This window comes from Mus caroli, unplaced genomic scaffold, assembly GCF_978045245.1.
Source record: "Mus caroli unplaced genomic scaffold, Mus_caroli_1 scaffold_1, whole genome shotgun sequence".
Taxonomy (NCBI): domain Eukaryota; kingdom Metazoa; phylum Chordata; class Mammalia; order Rodentia; family Muridae; genus Mus; species Mus caroli.
In genome coordinates this window covers 127,818,415-127,832,601 of record NW_028227256.1, presented here as the reverse complement: position 1 = coordinate 127,832,601, position 14,187 = coordinate 127,818,415, and the positions used below count along the sequence as shown (strand labels likewise).

Genomic DNA, 14,187 nt, shown 5'->3' with positions numbered 1-14,187 from the left:
TAGCCGATACATGCTTAGAGTGGCTGCTGGGCACATCCTGCTGGACCCAGAAAGATAAAGCAGATCTCATCTGTAAGCAGCACAAGAACTTACTTAAGCTTCAGATATGGCCCCCAGTCTTCAGAGTCCTACCCTTACCATCCAGAGTCCTCACCCAGCTCAGCTCATCTTCCTCAGTAGATACAAGATCAGAGCTACCCAGCTGCTATCTGAACTAGCAGCTAGATGGCATCTTAGATGAGGTCCTTTAAAATCTGGTTTGAAAAATGAAATTATTCAGCATCGGACAATACCCATATGACTAGGATCCTACCACACCATATCGTTGGAGAGCCTTTTGTGGTATGAAATAAACTGGCCCAGTGCTGGGTGACATAGGAGTTGCATAAATGTCCTTTCCACCCTAGAAGCAAGCACACAGTGAACCTTCTGTCTGTGCCAAAAAGCAGTTCCTTGAAAAATCTTTTCCATGTCTATGAATACGAAACAGCCTCTTACTAGAGCCCAAATGATGACAGGCTCATTATACATAGTTGAGCAAACTGAAAGCGTTAACTCCTGTTACCAGCAGTTCTCCCCTCCTTGGTGATGGTGAGACTTTCTTACCTGGGGCTTTGGGCTGCTGTTCAGGCAGGCAGTGGAGTGGGTCTTTTCATGACTCTTTTCTCCCACTAGAAACTTTCTCTTAAACAGGCATTTTTTTCTGACAGCATCTTACATGTTTAGAACTCAAAAGCTCACAGCCACCAAGTAAGTATGCGTTTCACTCCGCCCAGGTTGGGGGTTGGAAGGGAAACAATCCATAGAGAAAACAAGAGAAAGAAAAGCTGGAGAGTTAGTGTAATCTATTTGACTCTCTTTAGAAGTCCCAGGTGCCAGCCTCTACCCCCTGTCACAATCCTAGCTCCCTTGGAGCCAGGGCTCCCTGATCAGATGCCATTTTTGTTTGTTGAAGGCAAAGGAAGCGTCCAGAATCTGGGAGCATCAGAAAAGCATTTCGGAGTGACAGCCATGGGCTGGGCAGTTCTCTGACTGACTCCTCCTCCCTGGGGGTGGGGGCTAGCTGCCGTCCATCCTCCCAGCCCATCATGAGCCAGAATCTCCCCAAGGAAGGGCCAGATAAGTGTTCCATCAGCGGCCATGGCAGCCTCAACTCTATCAGCCGCCACTCGTCCTTGAAGAACCGGATGGACAGTCCACAGATCCGGAAGACCGCCACGGCAGGAAGGTCAAAAAGTTTCAATAACCATCGGCCCATGGACCCTGAAGTCATTGCACAGGTAACAGGGCTCTGAACAGTTAAGTGATAAGCTTACTATGGTTACTTCCCCTCAGCAGCCCCGGAGAACCCACAGAACTTAAAGCAGACCAATGCTCTGTGCATTCTATAGAGAGTACTGCAAGTATCATACAGTGAACCTGCCAGGACAGCTTAGTGAGCAATCTGCCTAGTCCTGTCTCCCCAGCAAGAACCTGAAAATAGGATTAGTCGCACTAAGGTAAGGTCTGGGGTGATAGCTCAGTGAATAAGAATACTTGCTATGGAAGCAAGATGAACTGAATTCAAATTCACAGCACTCACATAAAAGCCTAGCATGGCCATGTATGCCTGTAATCTCAGTGCTGGAGATTAGGAGCAGGCAGCCAGATTAGCCAAAAAGCAACAAGCTTCAAATTCAGTGAGAGACTCTGTCTCAAATAAGATAAGGTAGAGAGTAATAGAGGAGGGTATCTGACATCTTCCTCTGGCCTCTGTCCATAGGACACATTGAGTAGGTAGGTAGGTAGGTAGGTAGGTAGGTAGGTAGGTAGGTAGGTAGGTAAGTAGGTAGATAATAGACAGATGATAAAAACCCAATAGTAGACTTTAGTGAAGCTGAAACAAATATATCTGTCACATTTATATATTTCTCTGCCCATCCCTATCACCCCACTTCCTGAAGCTGATCTAGGTGCTTGTGGGTAGATAATTAGTCCACCATCTGATTCTATCATAAAGACCCCAAAGTATCCATGTTGCTTGAAGCTCAGGTACTAGAAGGGCCTCCAGCCCAGGGGTCCTGGTAACAGTGCAAGTGAGCTCCAAATTGCAGGACTTTCCTTCTCATCTATACTACACTGATAACTCTGTGTTTTCCATAAAATATTAGAAGCCCAACCCGACATCTAAACATCCAGCTACTGGGGCCACTCCAAGCAGTTCTCTCAGACGTCTCTCCCAGCTATATAATTTTCACTAGAAGAGGTAGGAACTAAGGGCTTGGTTTTGTCCTTTTCCTCACCTCATCTTCTGGGATGACAGGGAAGGGCAGTGGAGGCTCTATATGGTCTCTGTTGGCTGCATTGCTGCTCAGCTTAAGGAGGTGTACCTGGTGAGGCCAGAGTTAAGCCCTGGGCCTGTGATGTCTTGCTTTGCTAGCCTTCTATCCTGTTTAAGCTCCTGACAGCAGTCTGCCTTGCACCATAGGAATCCTCCTTGATCTTCTTTTGGCCAGTCATTAATCTAAGTGTTAGAAATCACAAACATACTAGCTGCATTAACAGATGGGGCCAGGAGATAAGAATTCTTCCAGAGCATTCTAAAAGATTTGGGAAGTCTAGTGTATAGCTCAGTGATGCAAGCTCAGAATGCTTGCCTGGTGAGGTTGCAGGAAGAAAGAAGGGGGGGGGGCTAATTAATGCAACCGTGATTAGTAAAAATGAGTCCCTGTCATTTGTAGCAACATAGATCATGCCATAGAACCAAAAGCCCTGAGTGGGAAATCTGAGGCTGACTTGGAACTTAAAATGTTTGAAAGTATTCTTGATCCCAAAGAGGAGTCCTGTGGTGGCAATATTAAACACAAGTGTGCAGCGGGGCATGGAAGCTGGGTGCTTACACACAATGGTTCTCTGGTTCTGCCTTGAGCCCCTGGGCTAGGACTGCTTTTTTCCTAAAATCTGCAGTGTCCACTGATTTGCAGATGCTAACTTACCTGTGTGGGCTTTGGCTCCCCCTTTTGGCCACTCTTTGGGTTCTCTTTCCTGGTGCTGGGTAGAAGGAACCAGTTTCAAGGTACACACTTGAATGAGTTGGGAAATTGAAGCATTGTTCTAATCAGTCTTCAAGGACTTGGCTCTTGAACATCCCTTAGCTCGTGTGGAAGATGGGAGGAATAACACCCTTAACCATTGGCCTTGAAGTCAAGAAAATAAAGATCATACTTGATCTCTACCACTTTGTAAAATTTGTTCACTATGTACACTTTCAAACAGACACAGACATACAGAGAATTATATAATGAATCCCCGTGTACTCATGACCTTTCCTTTCTCCATCTAACTGTATGTAATTTCATCCAGAAATGTTTCAGCACCTGTCACAGAAAACAAGAACTTGAGTTGAAAAGACTCAGCTACTCTTTCCTTGTTAATTTTTTCTCTCCATTGTTAAACTTAGTACATCTATGCAATGTGTTTGATCATGTCCTCCACTGCTCCCTGCCCCCATCTCCTCCCAGGGCCTCCCACTTGGCTTCCTGCCCAATCTCATGGCTTCCTTTTGTTGTCGCTGTTGTTGTTAACAACCTGCCCCCAGTCCAATACATACTGGGCTAAGGTTTCCCATATGTATTGGAAGTCTAATACTTCCCATATATGCATAGGTCTAGGGCTACCTTCTAGGGTATGGTCAAGCTACCAGGAGCCCCATTCCCAAAACTGAGTGACTCTTCCTCAGCAACTGTCAACTGCCAGTAGCTCCTCTGATGGGGGTGTGGCCTAAGGGGCCCCACCCCAGTTTCTGCTGGCATTTTGGCTGGCTTGATATTGTACAGGTGACCCCAACGGGTATAAGTTGATGTGTACAACAGCCTGTCATATCCAAAAGTCACTAGTTACTCTTTCTAAATTCCTGACAATGACAATCTCTGTCCCTTTTTTCCACAATCTGGACACTCATGTGTCCTAGGACTTTGGCCAACTGAAATAAGGCATTTTATTGCTGGTTTCATGGCTTGGCCTACTTGAGTGAAATTGGATCCTTGGGTATATCTGTCTTGGTTTGTCTTACTTTTTCCTTTTTCCTGTTTTGCAGGATATTGAAGCAACAATGAACTCTGCCCTGAATGAGCTTCAAGAGCTAGAGCGGCAGAGCAGTGCTAAGCACACACCTGATGTGGTTCTGGACACCTTGGAACCACTCAAGACCTCCCCAGTGGTAGCCCCCACATCTGAGCCCTCCAGCCCTCTGCACACCCAGCTCCTCAAGGACCCTGAGCCTGCCTTCCAGCGCAGTGCCAGTACTGCTGGGGACATTGCCTGCGCCTTCCGTCCTGTAAAGTCTGTCAAGATGGCTGCTCCAGTCAAACCACCAGCCACACGGCCCAAGCCAACTGTCTTCCCCAAAACAAATGCCACTAGCCCTGGTGTCAATTCATCTGCTTCCCCACAGGCCACAGACAAGTCTTGTACTGTCTAAGGGGTATAACGTAATTATTCTAGACAAGGAGACTGGCCGTTTCTAAAATCTTCCTATTTAAGTAGCTTGGGGACTCAGTTGAAAATTAGGTTCTAAGTTGTTCTTACAGGAATTAGCCTTCCCATTACCCAGCCTCGAGAACGAAGCCCTTGTTACTGCTTTCCCTGTTCTGGTCCTTCCTCCACTCTTTGCTTCCCTCTGTTGTTGGAATCCAGCCAGCTCCAGTACATACTGTTCTTAGGTTAGCCAGTTACAGGTTGTCCATGATCGGGTTGCTGTGATATCTGCCAAGGCAAGACATAGGGACACGAGCCTACGTCTGTCCCTTCAGACCATAGAGGACACCTTGACCAGATGTTTGGCTGCAGCTCTCAGTGACATCTTGTTTTTCAGTACTGATTTAAAAAATCATATATAGCCCAGTTTTCATTTTATATAAATAAATATATATATTTGTGTGTATGTGCGTGCACATGCACACCCATATACACACACAGGTTTTTCTGGTCTCTGATATAGCCTTTCCTGGTCATAGACCACTCTTTGTTGTGGTGGCAGTTCACACAGAAGCCCCCAGGAGTCTCTGTTCTCATCACAAACTTTGTTCTGTTTGGAACAGAGAAACCTGGCCTTTGAGATCTCTCTGTCATAAACATTTAGCAGAATGGGACAGTCCTGTGACCTGCCGTGCGGGTGGGATTCTGTCTTCTTCCTCTTGCTGTGAGGGGGTCACCGGTTATTTGCATTTGCTCTGCTCCATTCTGTAGAAGTGCATCCTAGTCTTATCTCGGAGCTTTAGAAGTTTTTCTGAACATAGAGACTTTTCTTCCGTTCCTGTCTTTGTCTCTGACACACCATTTTCCATGTAAGATGTTTTCCAATATAAGACAGTTCTATAGCTAGTTCCTTTTAGAGTAAAACATCTTAAAGTTTTATTTTGTTTATGGCAGATTTAAAAAGGGTAGGAAATGAGTCCTTCTTTCTCCCACTATTTTTGGCATCTAATACTTTTAAAATTTGCCATTCCATTAAAAAAATTAAGTTGCTCTCTGCTAATCCAAAAATTGGGCCCAGATTAAAACTATTTCAAGTTCACCTCTTGGCTTAGTTTTTTATAAAGCTCTCTCGGGATGAACAGGGGCTTGAAAATCCTTCGATAAATTCTAGAAGTGCTGCCTCTTGAAACTGTTTTTTGTTTATCCAACCAAGGATGACTAAGGGAACGTTGATCAACACCAATTCCCAAAACCAGAATCTTAAAAAGGGAAAAACTGAATGTGTCACATTGGGTCCTGCCTTTGGCCTTTTTCTACCATTAGATGCTCTCCCAACCTACAAGCCTGGGGCTTGGAACACCGGCTCTTTTACATCGTGCTTCCCCAGGAGCACCAGAGCTAGGAAATCACACCATGGGATCATGTGTTTCAACAGCTCCCTGCAGCTCAGGCTCATTCTCTGTTTCCTGGCTTGAATGCTATGCTTTTATTTTAACTGTATTGTTTTCTATAGTTCAAGAGAGATGGGTTTGTCATTTGGGTTGGAATCCCTGAGTGTTCTTAGCTTTGGGCTAGAAATGATCCTTTTGGACCAACTTGTGAAGCTGGCAGTTGGATCTGTAGGAAGTGGTGGATGCCTCTCTCTGAGTGAAGGGAATGGGGAGCCTGAAGGAGTCACTACCGAGAAGAGTAGCTTGCAGCACCGGGAAGACGGCTCCCCGAGCTGGAGCAGAGAGAGCTCCAGCCCTCCTTGAGTGGTGTGAGTCTGACTGCATGGGGCCCCCTTGGTCCTTTGGATGTCTGATTCTTGGTGTTCTTTTTACTGACCTGGGCTTGTACTGCTCCTGAGCCAATAGGGGCTTCCAGATCCGAGGATCCGTTTCCTTGATGAATAAGAAGCCCCACCCTTCACTTTTTACATTCCTCTTAACCTAAGTGATTATAGAGTTTTCAACCTGCCCTATATCCTCTCTCCAGGACACTACCCTCTAAGAAGGTAAAAGCAAAGGTTCTTGAAGACCATACTTTGGGCCTGTACTTTTCTTCTTGCCTTCTCTCTTAATCCTGTACATTATTTGTGTTTTTTCATCCCTTTGGTCCGATGTCCATCTGCTGATTTGCATAATGAACTGGACAGTGTACAAGTGGTTCCCTACTCACCCCAGCTCTGGGAGCCTAGCTGTCTTCCTTATCTCTGGTGCTTCTGACGCCTGTGAGATGGTCCTGTTAAAAGGAGTAGGAACCAGAAGGAGGAGACTCCTCCTCAGCAGAGCTCACTTCAACTGGAATTGAGGTTGCACACTGTGATTTCACAACCAAAAGCCAAAAGGAGCCGGCCACCCCAGGCCTTGGGCAACCAGCCTTCCTCAAATAGGCTTGCCTGAAACCAGCATGATGCTTCCAAGAGCCCTGCTCTGCCCCTCGTGGCATGGATCCTTTCCCTGGTGTGGACTTAAGTCTCTGGGGAAGAAAAGTGGGTGGGGCTACCAGCATCCCAGTTTGGAAAGTAGAGGAGTTTGCCACCAGCAGCTTAGAAACTGGAAATGCTGGTCTCTGCCAGCCTCCTCAGGCCACCCTCATTTATCCCCAAGGAGATGAGAAATCCTTCCAGTACCAGGATGAACAGACCACTGGAAGGGCTGGTGTGCATGGACTTCGGTTCAGAAGAGAACTTAGATCTTCCAGGGAACTGCAGTGTTGTGGCGTCTGATTTGTATGTCACATTTGTGTAAAATGGTATGTTCTTTAAAATGGTGTTGATAACTGGAATATTGTATGTATGCTTGAAGATGCTTTGTGCGAACCTAAGACTCACTCAGCCAATGCTGGATTGGGGAAAATCCAAAGCACAACTTCAAAATAAAATACATTTTTAGGTTTTGCCGCTGTACGTCACCTCCCTTCCCCCCTCCCTGAAAGCAGTGAAGTAACAATGTCTGAGCCTTGCAACAGTAGGAACTAGGTGACTTTGAGTGCCACCTTCTTTCCCCTCTTCAGCATTGCTCCCATTTAGCCCATGTGTGGAGCCTCAGAGAGTTTGTAGGAACTCTCCAGCATACTATTGACCAGTCTGTGGTTGTAAGAACTTCCCTCAACAGAACCCACCTTTGGTTTTCAATGCGGACGGCTTTCATTTCCAGCTTTATGATCAGGGTTCCCCACTTGAAAGCCTAGCCAGGCCATGGTGATGCACGCCTGTAATCCCAGTATGGAGACATGTGGATCTATGCGAGATGGAGGCCAGCCTGATCTACAGAGTGAGTGCCATGACATCTGGGGCTACACAGAGAAGCCAGCCCTGTCTGGGGGGGGGGGAAGAAAAGGAAAGAAAAGAAAGGAAGGAAGGAAGAGAGAGAGAGAGAGAGAGAGAGAGAGAGAGAGAGAGAGAGAGAGAGAGAGAGAGAGAGAGAGAGAGAGAAAGAAAGAAAGAAAGAAAGAAAGAAAGAAAGAAAGAAAGAAAGAAAGAAAGAAAGAAAGAAAGAAAGAAAGAGAAAGAAAGACAGGTAGACCTATAAAACTGGTTGGAAACTTACCAACTATGACTAAGGGTTGCCAGACAGCTCTGTATTTTAAGTTTGCCTGCATGCATGGCTGCATAGTACATGTATGCAGTGACATGGAGGTCAGAAGTAGGCATCAGGTCCTCTGGAACTGAACAGACACAGCAGACAGTTTTGAGCCACCATGTAGGGCTGGAAACTGAACTCTGGTCCTCTGCAAGAACAATCAGTGCTCTAAACTGCTGAGCCATCCCTCCAGTCTGCCGATGGAATGGCTATTGTCTTTCACAGCTAGATCCCCAAGTCTGCCTTTGGCCATCCCTGTATATGGAAAAAGGTCTGACTGACATGTCTTGCTGCCGGTGGGGGTGGAGAATACAGGGATGCTTCCACTCTCTTAGAGATAGATGCCTTGTGTTTGAATAGAAAGTGAACATGATGGTGGAGTTCATAAAAAGTAACAGCTGGTTACTCTACCACATATCCTGCCAAGAGATGTTCTAGAAGCCCAAAGCAATGGAGCCAGCCAGTCATGGACTGAAACCTCCAAACTTGTCCCCTGGAGGCTTCCAGATGAGGAAAAACTGAGTCTGCAGTGTGTGTGTGTGTGTGTGTGTGTGTGTGTGTGTGTGTGTGTGTGTGTGTGTAAATGTACATATACATTGTCAAATTCATAGAGATTACTTGCCACTGCCTCCTGAGTCCTGAAATTAAAAGCATGCACCACTATGCCCTTCACGATTATTTTTTTCTAAGATGTTGCTGAATTCTTAAAACAGCACCATTGTCCTTGTCCTGTCTACTTGATGAATTTATGGGCAGACCAGCTTAGCACTCTTTCCTATCCTGCACCCAGCTTCTGCCTTGTGTGGGGCTATTTGACTCCTTACACCATGAGTTGCTTTCCTGTCCCAGGTAAGAGAAAGTGTGCACACATGTCTGTGCACACACATTTTAACATTTGAGAATTTCAGAAAGTGTGTTTGATCATGTTCATCCTGCCCCAGTTCTTCCCAGACTCATCCCCTCTTCCTACTCTTCCCTACCCAACCTTGCCAACCCCCATCAAGGTCGGTTGGTGCTGCCCCATGTTCTTGGCTGTGTGGCCTTCCACTGGGGCATGGTCTGCTTGTCAGAGACTGCACTCTTAGAACTGACCCTCTTTTTCCCAGATGCTAACAATCGCCTCTCACTCCTCTGCCAGGGGTGGGGCGTCATGTCCAACTCCCTCTGCGTGCTGAGATCTGGTCTGGTTTGTGTTTGTGCAGGTCTTGTGCAATGCATACATTTCTAATAAACAGATGCCAGATTTTTAAAAGCAGCAAAATATGGTGAGAGATAACAAATTAGAATGAATTCCACAAAACCTAGAGTCAACATTGATTTTTAGAGCACTTATTATAATAGGAGACATCCCTGAGGATAAGTCAAACAAGCTGACATGTTTGTTAGCATTATCTGTGTTCAGTGGTGACCCAGGGAATTCTACTCCAGCTGGGGCATGGACACCTTCCTTTTAGATTTGTCATTTCTGTCTCTTATGTATCTGGTATTCAGTTCCTTGCCTTACCAGCCTGTCTCATCTCCCTTTGTTAATGATGCTCTTGCAGCATTGTTGCCCTGGGCTGAGTCAAAATTGAGGCTGTTCTGCCACCCAGTGATACATGTGGGCTCTCACACCCACCTCCCATACCAGCAGCATTATATGAAGGGGGGATCCCTGAAGCCGATGGGGTGCTGGGATGGAGCCAGCCCTTGGGCTATATATAGACAAAGCACCAAAGAGGCTTAGAGAATCCTACAGACAAGAGTCATGCTTCTGGGGTCCCTCTTCATATGTATTCTATTGGGACTTAGATGGGAGCAGGTGGCAGAGAACAGTCAATACACAAACCCATTTCAACTGGATGGGAAGGAACCAAAACAGGATAGTATGGACTGTCTCATTTAAATGTTCAGAGAGCCCATTGTTCTAGGACATTAGGTAAAAAAATAATTTCACAGTTTACTCACAGCCCTCCTGCTTCAGCCTCTTGGGTGCTGGAATTTCTAAGCATGAGCCAGCACAGCTGGCAGGAAGTTTCCTTTGACTCAGATGCTAACCCTGATATCATATGTGACAAGGAATCATTTAGTCAAGCCACTGACTTTATCTATTCAAGCATTGTATTGAGCAGGAAAGACAGACTGTAGAGCTTGTTTGCACACACGCGGACACACACAGCAAAATAAGTGAATGTGAAAATGAAACAAGATGCTGGGTTTGACGAGAAACCATCATGGAGCTGGGTGTGATAACATGTGCCAATAGTCCCAGATACTCATTAGCTGAGGCAAGAGGATCACAGCTTGAGGCCAGCTTTAGCAATTACTCTATTTTTTTAAAAGAGGGAGGAGGCCATTGTGGTGTGAAATCAAGCACAGAAAATTTTAATTTCTGCTTAGGGAAGCTCTGCTAATTTAGATGACTGAAAGACATGGAAATAGCAGACAGTAGATGTGTGAGTCTGGAGTTTGGGGGCATGAAATGGATACCTGAAATCCACTAGGATATATTCAAACGGAGATTCCTGAAATGGTGTGTAGATGGGAAAGGAGACTCTCATAAAGGAGGGACCAGCAGAAAAAGATGGCGAGAACCCAACACCTAGGTGTCAGAAGAGCATGTCTTTAGGATTTAGCAGCAGAGTGCCTGGTAGGTAGGGGCCGGGGTAAGCCACAGAGATCACACCATGCATCTTACGCAAGGCCATCTCAGAGCAGGGACGGACATGAAAGGGGGACAGGCAGACAGCAAAAGAGAGGTTTGTGCTAAGGGGAACCTAGGGTGATGATGGAAGAAGCTGCTGCAGCTGGGTCGCTGAAAGCAGGCTGGGGGAGAGCCTGATTTCTAATACGCATGCCACAGAGTCCAGGAAAAGGAAGTATTTGACAAAAGTGAGGATCAACTGTTGAATGTGCCAAGGAATAAGATGAAGCTGGTGTCGAAAGTAAGCATTTGCTGGGCAATGCTTTAATAGCAGGCCTTTAATCTAAACTTGGGAGGCAGAGACAGGAGGATCTCTGCGTTCATCGCCATCCCCATCTACATTGCAAGTTCCAGGACAGCCAGGACTATATAGAGATACCTGTCTCAAACACTAAAAATGGGGGAGAGGGGAATGGGACTTCTTGGTACATAGACCCTGTCTCTAAAGAGAGAGGGGCGGGGGGGGGAGAGAGGGAGAGAGAGAGAATGAGTGAATCTTACCGGGGTGGGATAGGCAGCAAAGAAGGAAAGACCAGACTGGACAAAGACCAGGGTTTGTTCTGAAGACTTGAGAGACACATTTTTCTCTGTGTACAGACTCAGAAGAAAGACAGAGGAATATGGGGACAGATGAGTTGCATAGCCCCAGTGGAGGTAGTGGTGCCAGCAGAAGGGACACATGGTCCTGTCTCTCGGGAGTAACAGCAGATATTAGGGTAGTTACGGACTGGCCATGGCTGCTGAGGAATGAGTTCACTTTCACTTGCAGGGTCTTAAACTGAGTGTGGGAAGGAAGAACCACATTTCCAGATTAGGAATGATGACGTAATTGCACAGGGACCAGGCCCCAAGGGCTGCTGAGGAATGAGTTCACTTTCACTTGCAGGGTCTTAAACTGAGTGTGGGAAGGAAGAACCACATTTCCAGATTAGGAATGATGACGTAATTGCACAGGGACCAGGCCCTTGGGGCCTGGATAGTACACCCACAGAACCCTACCCACCACTTGGGAAGAACCAGAGTTGACTTATGAAGGTGTCGGGACACTATAGGTTCTAAGGTTTTGTCACTTAGCTACAGCCAGTATACACAGCCCTGTAAACAAGGCCCACACATACCACCCTGCTCTGTCCTTTCTTTCTTTTGTTTGTTTGAGACCTTTCTTATTTTTAAGGTACTGGAAAGCAGTGTGTGTGGGTGGGGAGGGCGCCATAGCTACTATTGGGTATGGAATTCAGCCTCATACATGCTGAGCAGAACTACTGAGTTACACCCCAGCTGCCGGATTTTTTTTTTTTAAACAGGCTCTAGCTCTGATGCCCTGTTCAGTGTTGCAAGATATTTGATCACACAATGAACCCCAAGTCTGTTATTTACTGAGGAAAAACAAACTGTTTCTAGTTGTGGTGTGGCACAGCACTTAGCACTCACCTTTAATCCCTCCAGCTGGAATACAGACACGCCCTTAGTACACACCTTTCACCCCAAACAATGAAGGTAAAATTAGTTTATAGAAGGAAGCACCCAATTTGAAAGTGATATCGCACACATACACTTATACATTCATACACATGCACCCATACACAGACACGCATATACTTACACACACACAAACTCAAACAACACATGCAGAGTCACACATGTATACATTTACACACTCATAGACACACATATACTTACACACAGAAATCACACACACACAAACTTGCCTCTGGTTCTTGTGCTGCCTTTGGATTACCACTATTTCTATGATTCCTTGGACCTGGGAAAATGTGGCAATGTCTGTTATGAACATCCTCTTCCCTCCAGGCTTCTAAGCCACACACACACACACACACACACACACACACACACACAGAGCTGGGACACAGGCATGCAGCCCTATATCTTCACCACACCAAGGATGTTTCCTCCCAGAGTCTCCAGGCAAAGTGCCATCTATTACAGTTTCACCTTGCTGGCTCTCCCTAGTGTCCCAGGTACAAAGCCCCGAACAATTCACGCTCTTTGCACCTCTGGCCCTGCTTCCTATGCTTGCACTAGTCCTCCTTTGCTGCCTAACTCAGAGCACCCAGCAAGGCTGGCAAGCCCTTCCTGCTCCCCCTACAAGGTCCACAAAACCACTGTTTGCTCAGTATGCATTGCCATGCCTTCATATCACATTGTCCAGCATCCCGCATCTCTGGGATAAGATACCCATGTCCCTTTTCTGTCCTGAGCACAGTGCCTGCTTCACAGGAGATACTAGGCTTGGCTCTTGTGTTAAAAGGTGTGAAAATCCCTGGGGGAAAAAGGAGAATAGGCTTGCCAGTGAAAGGAGGGTAAGAGTGCAGGTTCATGGAAGAACATGAGTATAGCCTGCAGCATGGTCAAAGTGACACTGCAAATACCTTGTGGGCCTGAGGGGTACCCTTACCATAAAAGTAACCCAGACTTTCTAGACTGCTGGAGTAGCCACATTGAACAGGTCCACCTTGCTAGAGAAGGGGGTCTTACAGCACCTGTTAAATAATGTGCTGGAGAAAATGCATGCTTCTGTCCTCTCCAAGCCCATGATCGACAAGTGCAATCCCCCATGTTCTTGCCAGGTGGAAACCTGTAACACACAGGCTGGAGTGTGGAACCCTCAGGGATGCCCCTCCTGGCCTCACTGTGAGAAGCCACTGCAAGGGCTCTCGCTGTCACATTATCATTGGGTGGATCTGTCAGTGACAAGCTCTGGGCCTGTTCTTGCCTCTCCTCCCTGTGGTGGGGTGGGGCTGGCAGAGGAAATCACCAGGTGTGGCCAGGGGAAAGTCCCACCAACATTCTAGAGAAACATGGAATTTCCTGGGTTTTAACCCCTTGTCCAACTGCCCACTCAGCTGACCAGAGCAGCACAGCCCCCCTTCCTGGCTTCCCAGGATATCTGGTGTACTGGCTTATGGCTGGGAAGGTGGGCAAATTACTAAAGGTGTACAGAACTTGATACCATCAAATGTGGTCTGAAAAAAAAAACACTTCCCAGATTCTCCATCCCCTGCCATCCATACTACCTAAAGTACACAGTGCATTTGGGCGGCTGTGGTCAGAAAACAGCCCCGGGTGGGAGCAGGTTTTGCTGTGTGTAAGGTCAGAGTAGGGGCTATGATCTGGGTGTGTACTTGTTCTTGCAAGCCCTAAAGGAAGATAAGTCCTGTCCAGCTTCTAGGAGGGGCAAGCACAGGTCCTGGGTCTTTCTAGGCAGTTTTCAACTTGGTTAACTTGTTGGACTTCTTTAGTTGACTTTAAGCAGAGCTTTGAATTTCCCTCCAGAGATGCCAGCATAGTACTCAGTGGCCTGTCACAGGGCCTCCAGCCTCCGTTCTTGGCTTCCTTGTGGCTTAGGCGATGGCCCTATGGCTTCCACTTGACAACTCACAGAATCCTCTTTCCCTTTTCTGAAGGGGGAGTGGAGGTGTGTGTGGCAGCCGTTGAGATGCCTGTCCCTTTAAGAGAGAGAGG

General features: G+C 46.7%; 1 protein-coding gene and 1 long non-coding RNA gene across 7 annotated transcripts in view; one reads left to right on the top strand and one right to left on the bottom strand.

Annotated features, from left to right (window-relative positions):
• Srgap2 (SLIT-ROBO Rho GTPase activating protein 2) overlaps window positions 1-7,338 on the top strand; it is a 239,620-nt gene extending 232,282 nt beyond the window's left edge. For 5 of the 6 annotated variants that reach the window (XM_029477380.2, XM_021172064.3, XM_029477361.2 and 2 more), the window contains 2 exons: window positions 956-1,280; window positions 4,076-7,338. In XM_029477380.2, the coding sequence (XP_029333240.1) occupies window positions 956-1,280; window positions 4,076-4,459 (709 nt within the window). In that variant the 3' untranslated portion in view covers window positions 4,460-7,338. Of the gene's footprint in view, window positions 1-955; window positions 1,281-2,150; window positions 2,246-4,075 lie in introns of all 6 variants that reach the window. The other variant, XM_085840886.1, reaches the window with a different exon arrangement.
• The window catches only part of LOC147006118 (uncharacterized), a 99,973-nt gene that overhangs the window by 81,702 nt on the left and 4,084 nt on the right, over window positions 1-14,187 (bottom strand). The gene's annotated exons all lie outside the window — the stretch shown is intronic.